Below are 18,361 nucleotides of genomic sequence, written 5' to 3'. Positions count from 1 at the left end.
AGCTTTCTATCCTATAATGCAGTATATGACCTGTATTTCAAACATCTTGTCTATTGCTTATTTTTTGGCTGCCTTCAGTTGCCACGTCTCACTAGTCATTACCGATGAGGCCCGGATAGAAGCAGTAATAGAAAAATACACTTTGATTCTTGCTATTTATTTATGCAGCATTTTCCTTGTGGTCTTTAGAGCAATCATTATAAAATCATGTGAAAGTATACAGCCCTGTGACTGCTTTTCTTCCAGTAACTTAGGCTAATTTCACACTAGCGTTAAAATCTTCCTGCATGTTTTTTTTTTTTTTTGTTTTGGGAGGGGATGTCAGTACTTGACTAGTTCCTCTGCTGGAACAGCTTGCCAGAAGATTTTAATGCTGGGGTGAAACTAACTTCACACCGCAGCTTTACTGATGTTTATTAGAAGTTAGGTCTGTTGATGAATATTCATTAGGGTCCTGCCCTTGTCCAGCCCCTTTTTTGCATAAAGGAATCAGCAGCTGATTGACCATCGGAGTCAGTGTAAAGTGTTTGAAATCACCTGATCAGAACCCTCTCTGCAGCTCATTCACAACTAAGTAAAATTAATTTAAAAATGGCACAGATGCAGTATAAAAAAACAAATGTCACTTAACCAAACTTCCACAAGTGATGAACGAACACTGAATAAACCTATACAATAGATGAATGATTTATATTCTGCTCTTCAAGTTCCCTGGAGGCGGAGCTTCACTGTGAAGTGCTCTCTATTGAGTTGCTTCTCAGCCCCGCCCCTCTGCTCTGAGTGACAGCTGCTGAATCCAACCAGAAGTCAAATGCAGCTGTCAGATAAAGGAAAGGCTGGGAAGTAGCAGAGAGGACTTCACTGTGAAGCAGTGCACATGTAGGATCAGACCCTGGCAGAATAAAAGCCCATGTTCACACTACTCCTGATAGTTAACGCTCTGTAGAAGAAATGTTTGTCCTGCTCTCCCCAGCCCCAACTTAGCACTGTGAACAGTTCAGCGTGGTCAAAACTGCTGAATAATGTGCCCCAGAGTGGCCCTCAGTAGTAATAATGACCCCATGAGTAATAATATCCCCATGAAGACTAGAGTCATTCTACACAGCAAAGCTGGAAAGTGTGCAGAAGTGGTCAATTAGTGTAATCCAATCTGTGCATGTGTCTGCTGTGAATATTGGAAATCCTCAGGATTATTTTTTTGATGGTTATTTTTTAAATGAAAGTTGTTTTCTGCTGATCATATTTTGAGTAGTGCCTGCAGCCTGCCTCCTGAAAAAGATTCATATTTCCCTGCTCCGCGCTGCCTCTGGCCTCTCCATCTTCCGGGGCCAGCACTGTTTACATCCGGCCTGATCACATGTGTCCACAAGCAGCATGTCGCCTCTGAAGACAGTTATTGGCTGCAGCAGTGTATGTGACCATGCCCATAGCCCACTGGATGCCTAAGTTACTGGAAAATGGAGAGATCGGGGGCAGCGATCAGGGCCAGAGTGGCCGGGAGCAGATAAGTAGGAGTCTTCTTTTTTTCAGTAGGCAGGCTCGGGGCGTTACGTAAAATATAGAATTAGAATTGGAAACATTTGTTTAGAAAATTGGCTATTATTGTTTTCAAGGTGATAGAAAATGTTTTCAGTGCTATGCTCACCTCGCAGATCTCCTGCCGCAGACTGGTACCCCTCTACTTCCTGGTCCAGAGTAATTGGCTGCAGTGGTGACATGACCCTGTGTAGGGCTTCATCCCTGGACCATGAAGCAGAGAGCGGTGAACTGCACTCTTTAAAAGTGGTTTTCAAAAAAATTATTCTTAAGCCAGAAACGGCTTTAAGAAGTTATCTTCTGGTGAAACAGCCCCTTTTAATTATCTGTTTATTTTTGTCCTATTCTGTCGCATAGAGAGCAGCGCCAAAAGGATTCAACCAAAGTGGCAATTAATAGTTTCCCCAAAGACAGAGACTATAGAAGAGAAGCCATGCAAGCCACAGCTACAGGTGAGTTTTATCTGCCACGAAGCAGGATCCTTTGTAGTATATGGTTTTGATAACATTTTTGACATATATATATATATATATATATATATATATATATATATATATATATATATATATATATATATATATATATATAATTTTTTTTTTTTTTTTTCTCTTTAATTTCCTGTTGAGTAGAGAAACTTATACATGAATGTATTTTCTGATATAGGTATTTTCCTATAAAGGGGTTATTGTAAAGAATATACATTAACACATTGAGCAGATGGCAGTTTCTTAATCTTGTGCAGGGCTTTGGGGAATTTTCAGATCCCCGATGGTTGCCTTGCGGCCACGTTTAACCCTTCAGTGTGCTGCAGACTACCGTAAACAGTCAAAAAGTATCTCCTGATAGATCTGCAAGGCAGTTTTGGCAATAGGAGGCTAGTCAAGTGATGTTTTGCGGTATGTGCTCCCAGCAGTATTGTGTAGTAATACAGAACGGACAGTCCAGCTCTCCTGCTCAGTAATGCACGGAGGTGTGGAGGAATAACACGAGAACAAAGTGCAGCAGAGACAGAAACCAGTATTCATAGACATGGAAACCTTTGTCACATCTGAAACAGGAGCAGGACAAAGTGTCTGGAATATCAGGAAGGCTGTCTGAGGAACGTTCTCCTATGACACTAGTAGCCCCTCAGTCCCTTGTACCACCAGTGAGGAATTGAGGGTTAATGAACCCTATGGGGCAATGATTGTAGGAGAAAGCTCCTCAGTAGGTAGAGTTTCTAGATATTCCAGTGAAAAACCTGCATCCCTTAGGCCCCTTTCACACAAGCTAGTTTTCTGTACGGGTGCAATGCGTGAATTGAACGCATTGCACCCACACTGAATCCTGACCCATTCATTTCTATGGGTCTGTGTACATGAGTGTTGATTTTCACACATCACTATGTTACATGAAAATTGCAGCATGTTCTATATTCTGCATTTTTCACGCATCTCTGGTCCCATTGGGCTTCCGTGAAAAACGCGTTGCTTCTGGAAGCAGTCCGGATGCAAAGCGTTTTTCACTGATGTTGTGTAGGAGATTGTTTGTTTGTTTGTTTGTTTTTTATTCTTCTGTTTTTTTATTTTCCCACACGTGGAAAAAATGCATCTAAAAGTGATTGCACCCACATGGAAGAAACTGGACGCAATCGCAGACAAACTTGACTGCACTTGCGTGCATAATCTTCAGTTTTTTTTCCCTGAACAGATCCAGACACAATCTGTATTGTTCGTGTGAAAGGGGCCTAATGGTTATGAAGAAAAAAACCTGATTTAATGTTAAGGTGGTGTTTTCATACTGATTCTTTGTGACGTTATATATTATCGCTCTAAGGATTCTCTCTTTTCTTTTGTTCGCATAATCTGGTGTTATTTTCTAGTTCTATTCTACACCTGTGATTGGCTTTATTGGCCTTCTACAGCTGTGTGTTCATATCTTGTACATGGCATTGTCTTCAGTAAGGATCAGTTTGTATAGATCCGAAACGCATAGACGCAGTGTTTGCCCAATTCCTGTTTTTTGAGACTCGACAATAAAGGTCTTCGTTTGGATGCTGGATTTTTTTTCTCTGCTGCACCCATCAGTAATGTACAGAAGTTTTAGCCTAGTCTACACTGCAACTTTTTGAAGCCTCTCGGATTAATTTTCAAGGGTTTTTTCTGGGAGTTCAAGATTTATGGCCTATCCTCAGAATTTGTCATTAAAGGAGTCGTGTCATTTAAGCAAATGACGTTTGTCATGTAGAGAAAGGGCACTTACTAATGTATTGTGATCGTCCATATTGCCTCAGTTGCTGGCTGGATTCATTTTTCCATCACATTATACACTGCTCGTTTCCATGGTTACCACCAGCAGAAGTGAAGTGATGCTTGCACACTATAGGAAAAAGTGCTGGACTATGCGCATTCTCATGGTCCCGGCCCCCAGAGAGGTTGCTGCTTTTTCCTATAGTGTGCAAGCATGACCACCACTGATGGATTGCAGGTCATAACCATGGAGAAGAGCAGTGTGTAAAGCGTTGAAAAAAAAATGAAGCAAGGCTTGGCCTGTGCACCGAAGCGACGTTGCCTCTTCAAACAGCTGATTGGCGAGGTTGCCGGGAGTTGGACTCCCCACCGTTCAGAGATTGACCTATTCTGAGGATCACGAAAAATGTCTTTCACTTTTGAGTGACAACTGCAGTCCCAAGATTGAATACAACCTGGTGGATTCCTTTGGACTGCAGATGGGGCTTGATCGGCAGCACTGTAAAAAGTCGCAGCTGAGCCGTAGCCTTATTGTGCAATAGAATTTGTCTGCATTTCAGGTCAGTACTAAATGCAGCCTTCAGGTTCACTTTCACAGGCAGTTTTAAAGGGAACCTGTCATCAACTTTATGCTGATCTCACTGAGGGCAGCATAAAGTAGTGACAGAAATGCTGATGTCAGCGGTGTGTCACTCATCAGCTAAAAGTAAGTGGTTGCCGAGAACCAGCATCATAATCATTGCAGCCCAGGCCTTGAAAAGAGTCAAATCTACCTGAGAAGAGTCATGGTTATCCATAATCTCCTGCTCTCCTGTCCATCTAGAGGGAAGGGGAGAAAACTAGGTAAAAGCCGGTCAGTCATCAGCAGGAAGATATGAATAACCAGGACTCTTCTCAGGTGGCCGGGACTCTTTTCCAGGCCCAGTCTGCAATGATTGTGATGTTGGTTCTCGGCAACCACTTATCAACTCACCTGCCTCTACTTTATTCTGCCGTTAGTATGGGCAGCACAAAGTTGATGACTGGTTCCCTTTTAATTATTAGGGTTGGTTCACACGTGCCATTTTGTATAGTTTCATTTATTCTTTAACCATAAGCTATTTTGATTGTATTTTACAAGAAAGTGTGAAATAATCCTGGTGCGTAAACTCCAGCCTTATTTATAGCAGTGCTGTGACGTAAAGGCATGCCACTATCCCTTTGATTTGTTAGGGGAGCTGCCTCTGATTATGCAGAAGTTTCAGAAGCGATTCACTGGTTCTCCCTGCGCAGTGGTGCGCCCGGGAAGTGAAATCACCTCTGTGGCATCTGGATTCTAAGGATTAGTGAGGGTCACAGAAGCTGGGCCTCCACCCAATATCTTGGCATGGGATAAGAATGAAGGCACAGTACTTTTTTTTTTCTCTGATTCAGTGTTGCACCCGTCCACCTACTGCACATGAAAATGCAGCAGAGCCGATTTAGCGCTGCATTGTATTCCCCTGCACAGAGGGCGGCTGCTGTGCAGAGTAACTGAAATGGGTTCTGCCCCTTCGTTCATGGTAACGAGAGGGGTGTCCGTGAACTCCCACCTTTCATGAAGTGTGGATAGTTCCCCACAATATGGCATCACTTGTTAATGGGTTGTGTGAAAAAGAAAATGGTGAAAGACATGGCAAAATATTAAAATAATCAAAACTTGTACTCTCCGTTTTTCCACACCGGGCTTTGTTTTTTGACTACGATGGTGACATGCTAATACTGCATGTGACCTCTGCACCCGATCACTGGCTTCAGTGGTATACAATGCAAGACCAGATGTGTGATCCTAGTTGCCTCTGTAGCCATGCTGTCATGTTTTTGGGTGCAGAGGCGCGGTGCTGGAGCCGAGGGGGCTCTGAATGGTGAGTGTTGTTTATTTTTCTATCTTACCATGCCTTTTACAAGTTAAGCAATCGCTTTAAGATGGCAATACCCCATTAAAGGGGAATGTATCTTTTCTGATATTAGCAAAAGAACCTTCACTCCCTTGTCTACTGGGGCAAAACCTTACCACTGGTTGGATGCTTGGATAATTGTTAGACACAGGTAGCGGTTGATTGTGCGGCTGACGTAGGAATTACTGTGAAACCAGATGTTAATGATAACTGGCTGTTTTCTGTGTCGTGATCGCTTTCATTTGGGATTACTGATGTTACTGCTTGGCAAATATTACTGAGAAGGCTCAGCCATTCTGTAATACTCCTAATGTCTAACTTTGCTCCTTTTCAGAGCAGGATCACATTGTCTAAGTTGTGAGAGCAAAGGTGCATTATGGAATTGCTGAATATCCTCTTCCCTAGTCTATAAGCCTGGATTGTCTGACGCTTACCTCTGACTATTGGGCGGTGTTCAGTTTCTGTACTGTTTGCTTATGTAATTGGCGGTTTCAGTAACTCCTGCTGAATCGTTCTGTAAGTTGTCATAGCCTGGGCACCATTGTAATGGTTACAACAACCATGTGTTGTCCTTGTTTTCAGACATTTAGGTGGCCGGCTATCAGTAAGTTGTAGCGCTCCTCCCATTTGTCTGTTTTGGTTGAATGGCAGGCTGCGCCTCAGGGCTCACACAGGGCTAGCCGTAATCGTTTTTGTGGTCCGCAAATTGTGGCTCCACAAAAGACGTATACCAACCATGTGCGTTCCCCATTTTGCAGAACAGAATTTCCTTTTTTTCCATAGAAGTCCTATCCTTGTCCGTAAAACGGACAAGACTAGGACATGGTCTATTGTGTTGCAGGGCCGTGGAATTGACATTCCTGTGTGCTGTCTGCATCTTTTGTGGCCCGGTTGAATTGAATGGGTCCACATCCGACCCACAAAAGGGCAGATCGAATGCGGACAAGAAACACTGTTGTGTGCATGAGCCCTGACAAAGTGTTTGTTAGCTGGAGGGGACCATTGCATTCTTCACATGTACTTGTGCTAGAAATAATTTTATTTGGTCATTAAAGGGAACCTGTCACATCCAAAACACATTTTAAACCGACATTGCCTTACAGTAGCCCCCAGTGTGTTCCTAATCATGTTTTTCATTCCTCCACTGGTTGTTGTTTACTTAAAAAATACACAGTTTTAATCTGTGTTTTCGCTATCCTCAGTCGGCTTGAAGTCAAGGCGGCAGCTGCCTCTTTGCTTCAAGTCAAGCTAAGCCCGTCCCTTACCCGTCCTCCCTTCACTGTGATTGACATCCTGCTGTGAGGCTGGGATTGTGCAAGTCTTGCGCATGCGCGGTGCGCTCCTTGTCACTGAGCGATCCCGGCTCCTGCACTCAGCCGGTCGCTTTCCTCTCTAGCCAGCTGAGTACGGGAGATGGGATCACACAGTGACAAGGAGCGCGAGACTTTTACGATCCCAGCCTCGCAGCAGGATGTCAATCACAGTGAAGGGAGGACGGGTAAGGGGCGGGCTTAGCTCGACTTGAAGCAAAGAGGCCGCTGCCCCCTTGACTTCAAGCTGGGGGGGGGGGCTTGGGTGGGGCGGTGCACTGCGCCACCTATGTTTTTAATACTGGGGTGGGGGCGCACTGTGCCACCAATTATTAATACTGGGGAGCTTGGGGGGGCGCACTGCGCCACCAATGAAGAGAAATCTCTCAATCATATACAGGAGGCGGGAGCTAGCTGCAGAATCACATAGCCGGCTCCCGACCTCTATGAGCTGGAGCTGCGATCTGCAGCACCTGAGGGGTTAACTACCGCAGATCGCAGCTACAGCTCAAAGAGGTCGGGAGCCGGCTATGTGATTCTGCAGCTCCCCCCTCCTGTATATGAATGAATGAGAGATTTCTCTTCATTGGTGGCGCAGTGGCCACAGCCCCTCCTCTTCTCTTGTCCTCCTTCCCCTCATTGGCGGCAGCACAGGGGAGAGAGACGCTGCTTCCTTCTCCCCTGTGCTGCTGAGGGAACACGGAGAGCGCTGTCAGCAGCGCGATCTGTGTCCCCAATACGTTATCGGAATATCGGCAAAATAGATGCCGATAACGGTCAAAATACTGATAATCTGTCGATCCCTAATCTACAGACTGTTGCTCTACAGCTCTGATGGCTTGATCTGTAACCCTTCTCTGCACTTTCCTAACAGCTTATAAGCACTCATGGATAATTTACTGTCGCTTTGATAAGAATTCATCTGTAATGAGTGTTTATAGACAGTCAGGAAATGATGGCTATAGATCCAGTTGTCAGAGCTGCCCCGAGGGATTCATTTAGAAGGTGGGACCAGCAGTTTGTGCACATACACTTGTAAGTGAAAGCGGTACAGGAAAAACTAAAATGTTTTTAATGAAGACCAACTGGAGAAATGATTTTTAGCTCAAAATGAATAAAATGCAATAATAAAAAATTGCCCTCAAAGGTGTCCATAGACTTCAGATAGCTCTTATACTTAATCTAGTGTTTGCAATGAAAAAGATTATATATACACACACACACATTTATTTTTTTCTGCATGTGTTACTTTAATATATATATTCAGTAGATGACTGTCATGCAGAGTAACTTGACAACTTGGTGTTACTTTTACCCTTATCGATAGTTGGTGCCCGAATTTGGTGACCGTGTTGGTGTGTAGGGAAATACCGCAAGGTATAACAAGGAGAATGCTAACAATGTTTTTAGTTTACAGTATTCTACAGGTAGAGTAAGGCTACTTTCACATCTGCAGTTTTCCTTTTCGGTATTGAGATCCGGCAGAGGATCTCAATGCTGAACAAAAATGCTTCTGTTTTGCCCCCATTCATTGTCGATGGGCACAAAACTGAACAGAGCACACCAGAATGCATTCCGCTCTTTGGTTTCGTCCCATGTCCGACAGAAAACGTTTTTCTGTCCAGCATGGGATGCAGAGCAAGACGGATCTGGCATGAAACGCAACTTACGCCAATGGTGCCGGATCCGTTTTCTCAGACACAAAAGAAAACCGATCCAGCGCCTGTTGATTAACAATGGTGTTCGTGACTGATCCGTCCTTGCTATGGTAAACATAATACAGCCGGATCCGTTCATAACGGATGCAGTCGGTTGTATTATCAGAAATGGAAGCATTTTTGCTGATCCATGACGGATCCAGCAAAAACGCTAGTGTGAAAGTATCCTAACACTGGAACGGTAATATGCAGAGGTCTAAGAAAAGATGTTCCACAATTGGTGTTTTATGGGGTACACACATATTTAGTCATGTCAGGAACGGCTACAAGTCCTCTTTACTCTGGCCCTAGACTTGTATCTTGAATTATTTAGTATCATTTGTTTGGTCCTTTGTACTGAAATTGATAGGCAGGTTGAGATCTGTTTTTGACAAACATGTTGCTGATCTCTCTAATCACATTTAGGGCTCATTCAGACGGCCGTATGCTGTCCGCAAAAATACTGAATGCTATCCGTTTTTTTTGCGGATCCGCAAAAAAACGGATAGCATTCAGTATTTTTGCTGACCCATAGACTTCAATAGGGCCATGTCCTGATTTTCACGGACAAGTATAGGACATGTTTCATTTATTTTGCGGAACCTTGGAATAGATAAGGGCCCCATAGAAGTGAATAGGTCAGCATCTAATCCGCAAAAAAACGGATCCGCATTTTTGCGGATAGCATACGGCCGTCTGAATGAGCCCTTACTTTGTTATTGTCCTGTGCTATTTCTCTGCAGTAATTTTTTAGAAGCATTTTGAGCTTTGTTTAATTTGGGGGCAAAAGTCTTTGCATCTGTTGCCTGCTTAATGGGGTATTCCCATCTTGTAAAATGGCAACCTATTAGTAGGAGAGGTTATGCTTTTGATTGGCTTAGTGCTACTTCCCACTCCAAGTTCTTTCTGGATTGTTGTGCTGCCAGCCAGCCATAGCTATGGCCGAGGTTCTGTATCCCACCAATCATAGTGATTGCCTGTTTTATAGAGCGGTGCCATTGTTTTACTGGATGGGAATACCCCTTTAAATCTTCTATAACCCCAGAGCAATAAGTTATGTGAACTGTAATTACTGCAGCACAGGAGGAAGTTGTTTGCCAGTGAATATTTTACATCTGTTATTCACCCTTTAACCATTGAGGACATACCGGTTACTTCCGGTCAGTGGAGGCCTAAATGCATTAAAAAATTGAATTTTCAATATTTTTTTTCTGATCACAAACTCTGAAATGACAATTCGTTGTCTGCCAGAGCACCCAATTGATGTTTTCAAGTTCGGATCGTAAGACCTCTGAAATCTATCCCCTGCCCCTGTTGCCCCTAGGCAATGTTCATCGTGCATAGAAGGAGTTAAATCGTATGCAAATAATAAACTTTAAAATAGAATTATAATTAAGAAACTGTGTATCTTTTGCCTAAAAATGTATATTCTCTTCACCTAACCCCCTCCCCCTAATTCAAAACTACTAAATGACGGGAGCGCACGGGGCGTACAGGACATGTGAGAGCTTTCTGTCTTGTCTTTGTATTTGAATACGGTTTCCACTATAACTTAAAGCTGAGCAGTTTGGCGCTTTGTACAATGTACATCATTTAACATAAATGGTCATGTCGCTGTATTGAGCTTTTTTTAATTTTTATTTTTATTTTTTATTTTTTTTCTTTCTATAAAAATTCCCAATCAGTTGACGAGAAACATTCCAATGACGCAAGCAGCATGCTTCCACAGAATATCTTGTCGCAGACAAGCCGGCACAATGATAGAGACTACAGACTCCCCAGAACAGAGACTCACAGTAGTGCAGCCCCGGTGCAGCACACAATTAAACCGGTGGTTCACCCTTCCGCTGCCCCAAGCACTGTTCCTTCTAGTACTTTTACAGTACAGCCTGACCACCCTCCTCCAAAAAAGTCATTTGACGCAAATGGAGCAGCAGCTTTATCGAAACTGCCTATCCCTACAGCTTCCATCCCAGCACAAAAATCGGACAGAAAAGGTAATGTGTGACACTGGGAATAATTTTTGGGGAGGGAGGGAAGGTGCTCGGCTGCATATCTGCATCCCGGTGGCACCAGGGAAATTTTCTGCTTTGTGATCTTTGAACAGATTTCCAATGGCTGCCATGATGCGGCGGTCTCATTATAAGGAGGTACTGGTGTATAGGCCAGGTTACATGGTTTGTTTTGGCAGAAGGACCTGCTGTTCAGCATATCTGCTGCCATCTGCACTAGTAAGAGTATTTCATTAGACTTTGTTTAAGCAAGGTCCTAAATTTTAGCTTCACATACCTGTACAGCTATTAGTGATAAAACATTGCTGTTCAATGTGGGCTCGGGTATGGGGGATGTCGACAAGTGAAAGTCTGCAAAATGAGAGTTTTCAGCCCTTGGTTCTGTCAGGGCCAACTCTTTTCTGTATGCCCTCTAAGGGCCTGCCTCTATCAGTCTTAAAGGGGGTTGTCCGTTTTAATGACCTATCTTTTAGTATCAGCTCGTACAAGCGGCGACTCTTCAAACGGCTGATTGGTGGGGGTGCTGGGAATCAAACCCCCGCCGATCAGCTGTTTGAAGAGGAGTCGCCACTTGTACGAGAGCTGTCTTCTCCACCGTTGACCTTGCAGTGGTGAGCAGTGTAATTACAACTAAGCCGTCCCGTTCTTTCAATGGAACGGCTCCTTACTGTTACAAGTGGAGTTGTAATTACACTGCTCACCACTGCAATCTCAACGATGAAATCACTGCGTTCTCTTTAAACAGCTGACGTTCGAGGGAGCCAGGAGTCGGACCTCCACTAATCTGACGTTGACCTATCCTGAGAATAGGTAATCAGTGTGAATAAGCAGACAACCCTATTAATGCTACTAAATTTTGTGGCAGCTGCCACAGCAGTGGTAGGCTGCAGTTGCCTTCCCTGGTGGTGTCGACTGCCACCTGAGTTTTTTACCTGCTGCACCAGTTGACATTTGGATGCCTACCTCTCCTGACGTGCCTGTTTTAGTAAATATTTGCTTTCGCCATGAAATAATTCTGGATAGTCTTTTCTTAGCACTCTGTTGTGTTGTTATTCCTCCTAGAAATGCATGAATTTATTGACAGGTGTTGGATATTTGTCCTTGCATGCTCTTAGGCCAGTTTAAGACTGGCATTAAGCTTTTACAGCAGGCTGCTCCCGTAGGGGAACAGCCTGCCGGATCCCTATTGCCGTTTTTATTTACACTTGTGCCGCCGGAAGTCCTCCCAGCCCCATTCACTATAATGGGAACCGGCCAGAGATCCGGCCGCAGCATGGCACTGTTCCCGAGAGGCGGCTGGACAAAAACTGCAGCGTGGAGCGATATTTGTCCGGCCGGCTCTCGGCATATTTGCTATGCTGTGGCCGGATCTCCGGACAGTCCTCGCTATAGTGAATGGGGCTGGGCGGACTTCTGGCAGCACACGTGTGTAAATGGTAGTACGGATCCAGCAGCTGTTCCCCTGCCAGGACAGCCTGTTGGAAAAGCTTAACGCCAGTGTGCTTTGCCGGATCTTAAAACCTGAATTAAAAACGCAAATGTGAAAGTAGCATAACCCATAATTTGTATGATCAGACTGCAGACAGTTTTTTTTGTAGTCCGTAACCACATGGGCTGCTTGGGTGAACAAGGGGTTATGTCCGAATTCAGAGCTGAACCCGGACAACCCCTTTAAAGAGATGCTGTCTACTCTCCTGACATTTCTATTTTAGTAACTGCTTGCATTCCCCATCTGTTGCTGTGGGTTTATGTTGTGCCATTCCTTTATTATTCCTTCTAGAAATTATGAATGAATTGCCAGCAGTCCGCAGTGAAGGACTGTGCAGGGGCACAGCCTCACCTGGTAACACCCCGCTGGACCTCTAATGCAGACTGCTGGCAATTCATTCATAAATTCAAGCATGAATAAAAAAGGAATGGCACAACATAGTCTTAAGATCCAGAATTTTGTGGGGAATGCAAGTAATTGGAAAACAGACAGGCGAGGTGACAAGTCAGCGTTAAGCCTCTTTATATAGCAACCTTGTAGAAGATGAACCCATTCTATAACTGGTGGAAACGCCATTGTTTGCATGTGACACTACAAACCCTGAGAGCCCCTTAGAGTCATGAAGCAATGGAAATGTAATAGATATCGATCTGCCTGGTGCCTTACAGGTGGCAGCACTTCTAATAACTATGCCCTCTGTTGGCCTGGGTTCCCCCAAGTTGGCCATGATGCGGCCTGCACAACCCTGCCATGCCACATCAGTCAATTGTCTGGATAACTGAGGTATTTCTGCTACCTCTTGAGAACCCAGTCTTTCCATCTGCATGTGACTGTCTGTGCATGTGCACATGGCTCACAGTTCTTGCTAGTCTGTGTAAATCCTCTCACACACAGCTTCCCATGCTTAGAATGTCATCTGTTTAGCAGCCCTAAGGCCTCTTTCACACGGGCGTCATGGATTTGGGCTGGATAAGATGCGCGTGCGTTGTGTGAAAATGCGCAATTTTTCTGCGCGAGTGCAAAATATTTTAATGCGCTTTGCACGCGCGTGAGAGAGTTTGGCATGTTTGGTAGCTGAACTTCACAGAAGTTTAGGTTAGGTGTTGTGTAGATTGTATTATTTTCCCTTATAACCATGTTATAAGGGAAAATAATATTCTTAATACAGAATGCTAAGTAAATTAGGACTGAAAAGGTTAATAAAAAATAATTTAACTCCCCTCATCCATTTGTTCGCGCAGCCCGGCTTCTCTTCAGTCATCTTATTTGCTGTCCAGGAGGAAAAGACCTGTGGTGACGTCACTGCGCTCATCACATGGTCCATCACCATGGTGATGGATCATGTGACAAACCATGTGATGAGCGCAGTGATGTCACCACAGGTCCTTTTCCTCCTGGACAGCAAATAAGACGGAGGAGAAGCCGGGCTGCACGAACAAGTGGATGAGGTGAGTTAAATTATTTTTATTAACCCCTTCAGCCCTATTTTACTAAGCATTCTCTATTAAGAATGCTATTTTCTATTATAACCATGTTATTATGGAAAATAGCAATGATGAGGTCCCCATCCCAATCATCTCCTAGCAACCATGCGTGAAAATCGCGCCGCATCTGCACTTGCTTGCGGATGCTTGCAATTTTCACGCAGCCCCATTCACTTCTATGGGGCCTGCGTTGCGTGAAAAACACACAAGTGATGTGTGAAAATCACCGCTCATGTGCACAGCCCCATAGAAATGAATGGGTCCGGATTCAGTGTAGGGGCAATGCGTTCTCCTCACACATTGCACCCGTGCGGAAATCTCGCTCGTGTGAAAGAGGCCTAAGTGTTTCAGTTGCAAAAGCTTGGAGGGACTTTTAGATGCCAAGTGGAACTTGTGATCATGATGGCAAGTGTCATACACCTGCAGATCCCTCCTTCAGCCTAAAGGATATCTACACCTTTGGGGGCATTTTTTAAATTATTGCATTGTACTCATTTTGAGCTAAATTTTTTTTTATTGGTTTTTAATGCAAAAATGTGATCCACTGTCTCTGTGCAGCCTTGAGTTTCTGTAGTAGCAGGAACTGAACTCTTCCATCAGGCAGCAAAGCTGATGGCGCCTTATCTCTTTCCTTATAAACACTCATTAAAGCTCAGTTCTGATTTTACTAGATTAAATGTTTGACCTCTTAGTAATTTAGATATAAGGGTTATTAGATGACCGGCACAAAGGGACAGTAAAGAAATTATTTTTAGCCCAAAATTAGTAAAATGCAATCATAAAAACATTGCCCCCAAAGTTGTACATAGCCTTTACTAAATGGGTAATCTGATTTCACGTAGAAACTACTGTGCCTATAAAATGCTTTTGGATTTTCATTTAAGTTGAAGCGTTCACACTTTTCTGCTACCGAGGAGTCCTTCTTTTCTCAACTCATGAGGGCCCTTGATCACCAGGGAAGGGATTCCTTTGCATTGATTGCTTTGTGCGAAGATCCCGCTGAGAGTATTCCCCCATAGTCTCATGAATGTTAATAATCTTGGAGAAACAGTGTTCTTGTTGCTTGTAACGACCATAGTTGAGATTTAATTTTCCAAATCGTATCAGAAAGTCCAACACGCGTCTTCAGGATGCTAGTTACCAGTAATGAATTAAATGGAATCTGTCAGCAGTTGTGACCATGCTAAACAAGTCTCAGCACTAGGTAGGTAGGGGCTTGGAGGGCAGCACAAACATACCTTTTGTGAAGCTTTTATCATCATGAGTATTGTAAATATTCTCTCCAACTAGGAGACTGCTACAGCTGTCACTCAGATCAGAGAGGAGGGGTTGTAAAGCAGAGAGCACTTTACAGTGAAGCTCCGCCTCCTGTGCACTTAAAGGCATTTTTCGTTATTTTAATATTGATGATCTATCCTTAGGATAGGTCATATCAGATTTGCGGGGATCTGACACCTGGCACCCCCGCTGATCAGTACTTTGAAGAGAAAGTTGCACTCCGTGCCAGCGCAGCCTTCCCTTTATTGTTTACCAGCTCGCCGTCGACATTGCGGCGGTGAGCAGGTGTAATTACAAGTGAGCGGTCCCATTTACTTCAATTGGACGGCTCCTTCCTATTCAAGAGTATAAAAACGAGCCATTCCATAGAAGTGAATGAGACCGCTTAGGTGTAACTTCTGCAGTGTCTATGGCGAGCAGGTTAACAAAAGGTATGTTTGTGCTGCTCTCCGCAACCCCTACCTAGTGCTGTAAATTGTTTAGCATAGTCAAAACTGCTCAACCCGCGGCACTCCAGCTGTTGTAAAACTACAGCTCCCACAATGCTTTGCTGTAGGCTGATAGCTGTATGCTGTTCGGGCATGCTGGGAGTTGTAGTTTTTCAACAACTGGAGGGCCGCAGGTTGAGCATGCCTGGCTTAACCCTTTCACGACATGTGACGTACTATTTAAAGATGGCACCCGCTGCTGAGCTCTGTGAATCCTACTTTCACTTTGTACCAGTCATCCAATAACTCATCTCTAAATTATTTAAAGGGGTTGTCCGGGTTCAGAGTTCAACCCGGACATACCTTCACTTTCACCCCGGCATCCCCCTGACTTGAGCATCGGAGCAGTTAATGCTCCGATGCTCTTCTTTGCCCTGCGCTAAATCGTGCAGGGCAAAGGCATTTTTTGGAGATCTGGTGACGGACTGGGGCTGCCAGGAAGCCCGGTGATGTCACTGGCACTGATGGGTGGGGTTTAGCGCTAAAGCCCGCCCATCAGACTCGGTGATGTCACCGAACACACTGCCGGGTGGAAGTTTCTGCCCGGCAGTGTTATTGTAAACAAAAGAGCCAGTGTCCTGCGCGATTTAGCGCCGGGTGACGGAGCGCATCGGAGCAGGAGATGCTCTGATGCCAGCCTCAGGGATGCTGCCAGGGTGAAAACAAGGGTATGTCCGGGTTCAGCTCTGAACCCAGACAACCCCTTTAAAGTCCATTTACATGGGACGATATTACAGCAGATTGTCAAGAAGGAAGCGTTCCTTCCTGACAATCTGCTGACCACTGGCAGTGGAGTCTTCTGCATTTACATGCAGCGATCTCCTCCAGAGTATGGGGTGCGATCTCCAATACCATTCCACTTCCCCATAAGGACTCGTTTGCCGGCAGGAGATCGTGTTTACATTGCGCGATCTGCTGACGGTAAACAATCACTTTTGTGTGCGCATGATCGGATTATCCGATATACAGTACAGACCAAAAGTTTGGACACACCTTCTCATTCAAAGAGTTTTCTTTATTTTCATGACGATGAAAATTGTAGATTCACACTGAAGGCATCAAAACTATGAATTAACACATGTGGAATTATATACATAACAAAAAAGTGTGAAACTGAAAATGCCATATTCTAGGTTCTTCAAAGTAGCCACCTTTTGCTTTGATTACTGCTTTGCACACTCTTGGCATTCTCTTGATGAGCTTCAAGAGGTAGTCACCTGAAATGGTTTTCACTTCACAGGTGTGCCCTGTCAGGTTTAATAAGTGGGATTTCTTGCCTTATAAATGGGGTTGGGACCATCAGTTGCGTTGTGGAGAAGTCAGGTGGATACACAGCTGATAGTCCTACTGAATAGACTGTTAGAATTTGTATTATGGCAAGAAAAAAGCAGCTAAGTAAAGAAAAACGAGTGGCCATCATTACTTTAAGAAATGAAGGTCAGTCAGTCCGAAAAATTGGGAAAGTGTCCCCAAGTGCAGTCACAAAAACCATCAAGCGCTACAAAGAAACTGGCTCACATGCAGACCGCCCCAGGAAAGGAAGACCAAGAGTCACCTCTGCTGCGGAGGATAAGTTCATCCGAGTCACCAGCCTCAGAAATCGCAGGTTAACAGCAGCTCAGATTAGAGACCAGGTCAATGCCACACAGAGTTCTAGCAGCAGACACCTCTCTAGAACAACTGTTAAGAGGAGACTGTGTGAATCAGGCCTTCATGGTAGAATATCTGCTAGGAAACCACTGCTAAGGACATTCAACAAGCAGAAGAGACTTGTTTGGGCTAAAGCACACAAGGAATGGACATTAGACCAGTGGAAATCTGTGCTTTGGTCTGATGAGTCCAAATTTGAGATCTTTGGTTCCAACCACCGTGTCTTTGTGCGACGCAGAAAAGGTGAACGGATGGACTCTACATGCCTGGTTCCCACCGTGAAACATGGAGGAGGTGTGATGGTGTGCTTTGCTGGTGACACTGTTGGGGATTTATTCAAAATTGAAGGCATACTGAACCAGCATGGCTACCACAGCATCTTGCAGCGGCATGCTATTCCATCCGGTTTGCGTTTAGTTGGACCATTGTTTATTTTTCAACAGGACAATGACCCCAAACACACCTCCAGGCTGTGTAAGGGCTATTTGACCATGAAGGAGAGTGATGGGGTGCTGCGCCAGATGACCTGGCCTCCAGTCACCAGACCTGAACCCAATAGAGATGGTTTGGGGTGAGCTGGACCGCAGAGTGAAGGCAAAAGGGCCAACAAGTGCTAAGCATCTCTGGGAACTCCTTCAAGACTGTTGGAAGACCATTTCAGGTGACTACCTCTTGAAGCTCATCAAAAGAATGCCAAGAGTGTGCAAAGCAGTAATCAAAGCAAAAGGTGGCTACTTTGAAGAACCTAGAATGACATATTTTCAGTTTCACACTTGTTTGTTATGTATATAATTACACGTGTTAATTCATAGTTTTGATGCCTTCAGTGTAAATCTACAATTTTCATAGTCATGAAAATAAAGAAAACTCTTTGAATGAGAAGGTGTGTCCAAACTTTTGGTCTGTACTGTACGAGCGTTTCGCTGGTTCATCGGGTGATCGCGGTACATTTACACCGCCCGATCATTGCTAACGAGTGTTACTATGAATGCTCATTAGGGATGAGTGAATCCCATAAAACTGTTAGAATACTGTACGGAGCGAGTGCTCCATACAGTATTAGAATGTATTTGCTCCGATGAGCGGAAGTTATGACTTCGGGTAATAACTTAATAAATCAATTTCTACTGTAAAAAACCTTTTACCGAACTCTGGTTCGTTTCCAAGTGGTACCTGTTTCATCCAAAGACGATTTGCTCATCCCTATTAGCGATAATCTGTGCGATTCTTGGCCTGTTTTAAAGGCCCCTTAAGATATCATAAATACTTATTT

General features: G+C 44.2%; 1 protein-coding gene across 2 annotated transcripts in view; it reads left to right on the top strand.

The window, feature by feature from the left end:
- The window catches only part of LOC122938122 (WW domain-containing adapter protein with coiled-coil-like), a 54,787-nt gene that overhangs the window by 17,756 nt on the left and 18,670 nt on the right, over positions 1-18,361 (top strand). Inside the window, exons 6-7 of one of the 2 annotated variants that reach the window (XM_044293436.1) lie at positions 1,894-1,988; positions 10,373-10,684. In XM_044293436.1, the coding sequence (XP_044149371.1) occupies positions 1,894-1,988; positions 10,373-10,684 (407 nt within the window). The remainder of the gene's footprint in view (positions 1-1,893; positions 1,989-10,372; positions 10,685-18,361) is intronic. The other variant, XM_044293437.1, reaches the window with a different exon arrangement.

The sequence above is a fragment of the Bufo gargarizans genome, chromosome 5 (genome assembly GCF_014858855.1).
Source record: "Bufo gargarizans isolate SCDJY-AF-19 chromosome 5, ASM1485885v1, whole genome shotgun sequence".
NCBI lineage: Eukaryota > Metazoa > Chordata > Amphibia > Anura > Bufonidae > Bufo > Bufo gargarizans.
This window is presented reverse-complemented; position numbering and strand designations above follow the sequence as displayed.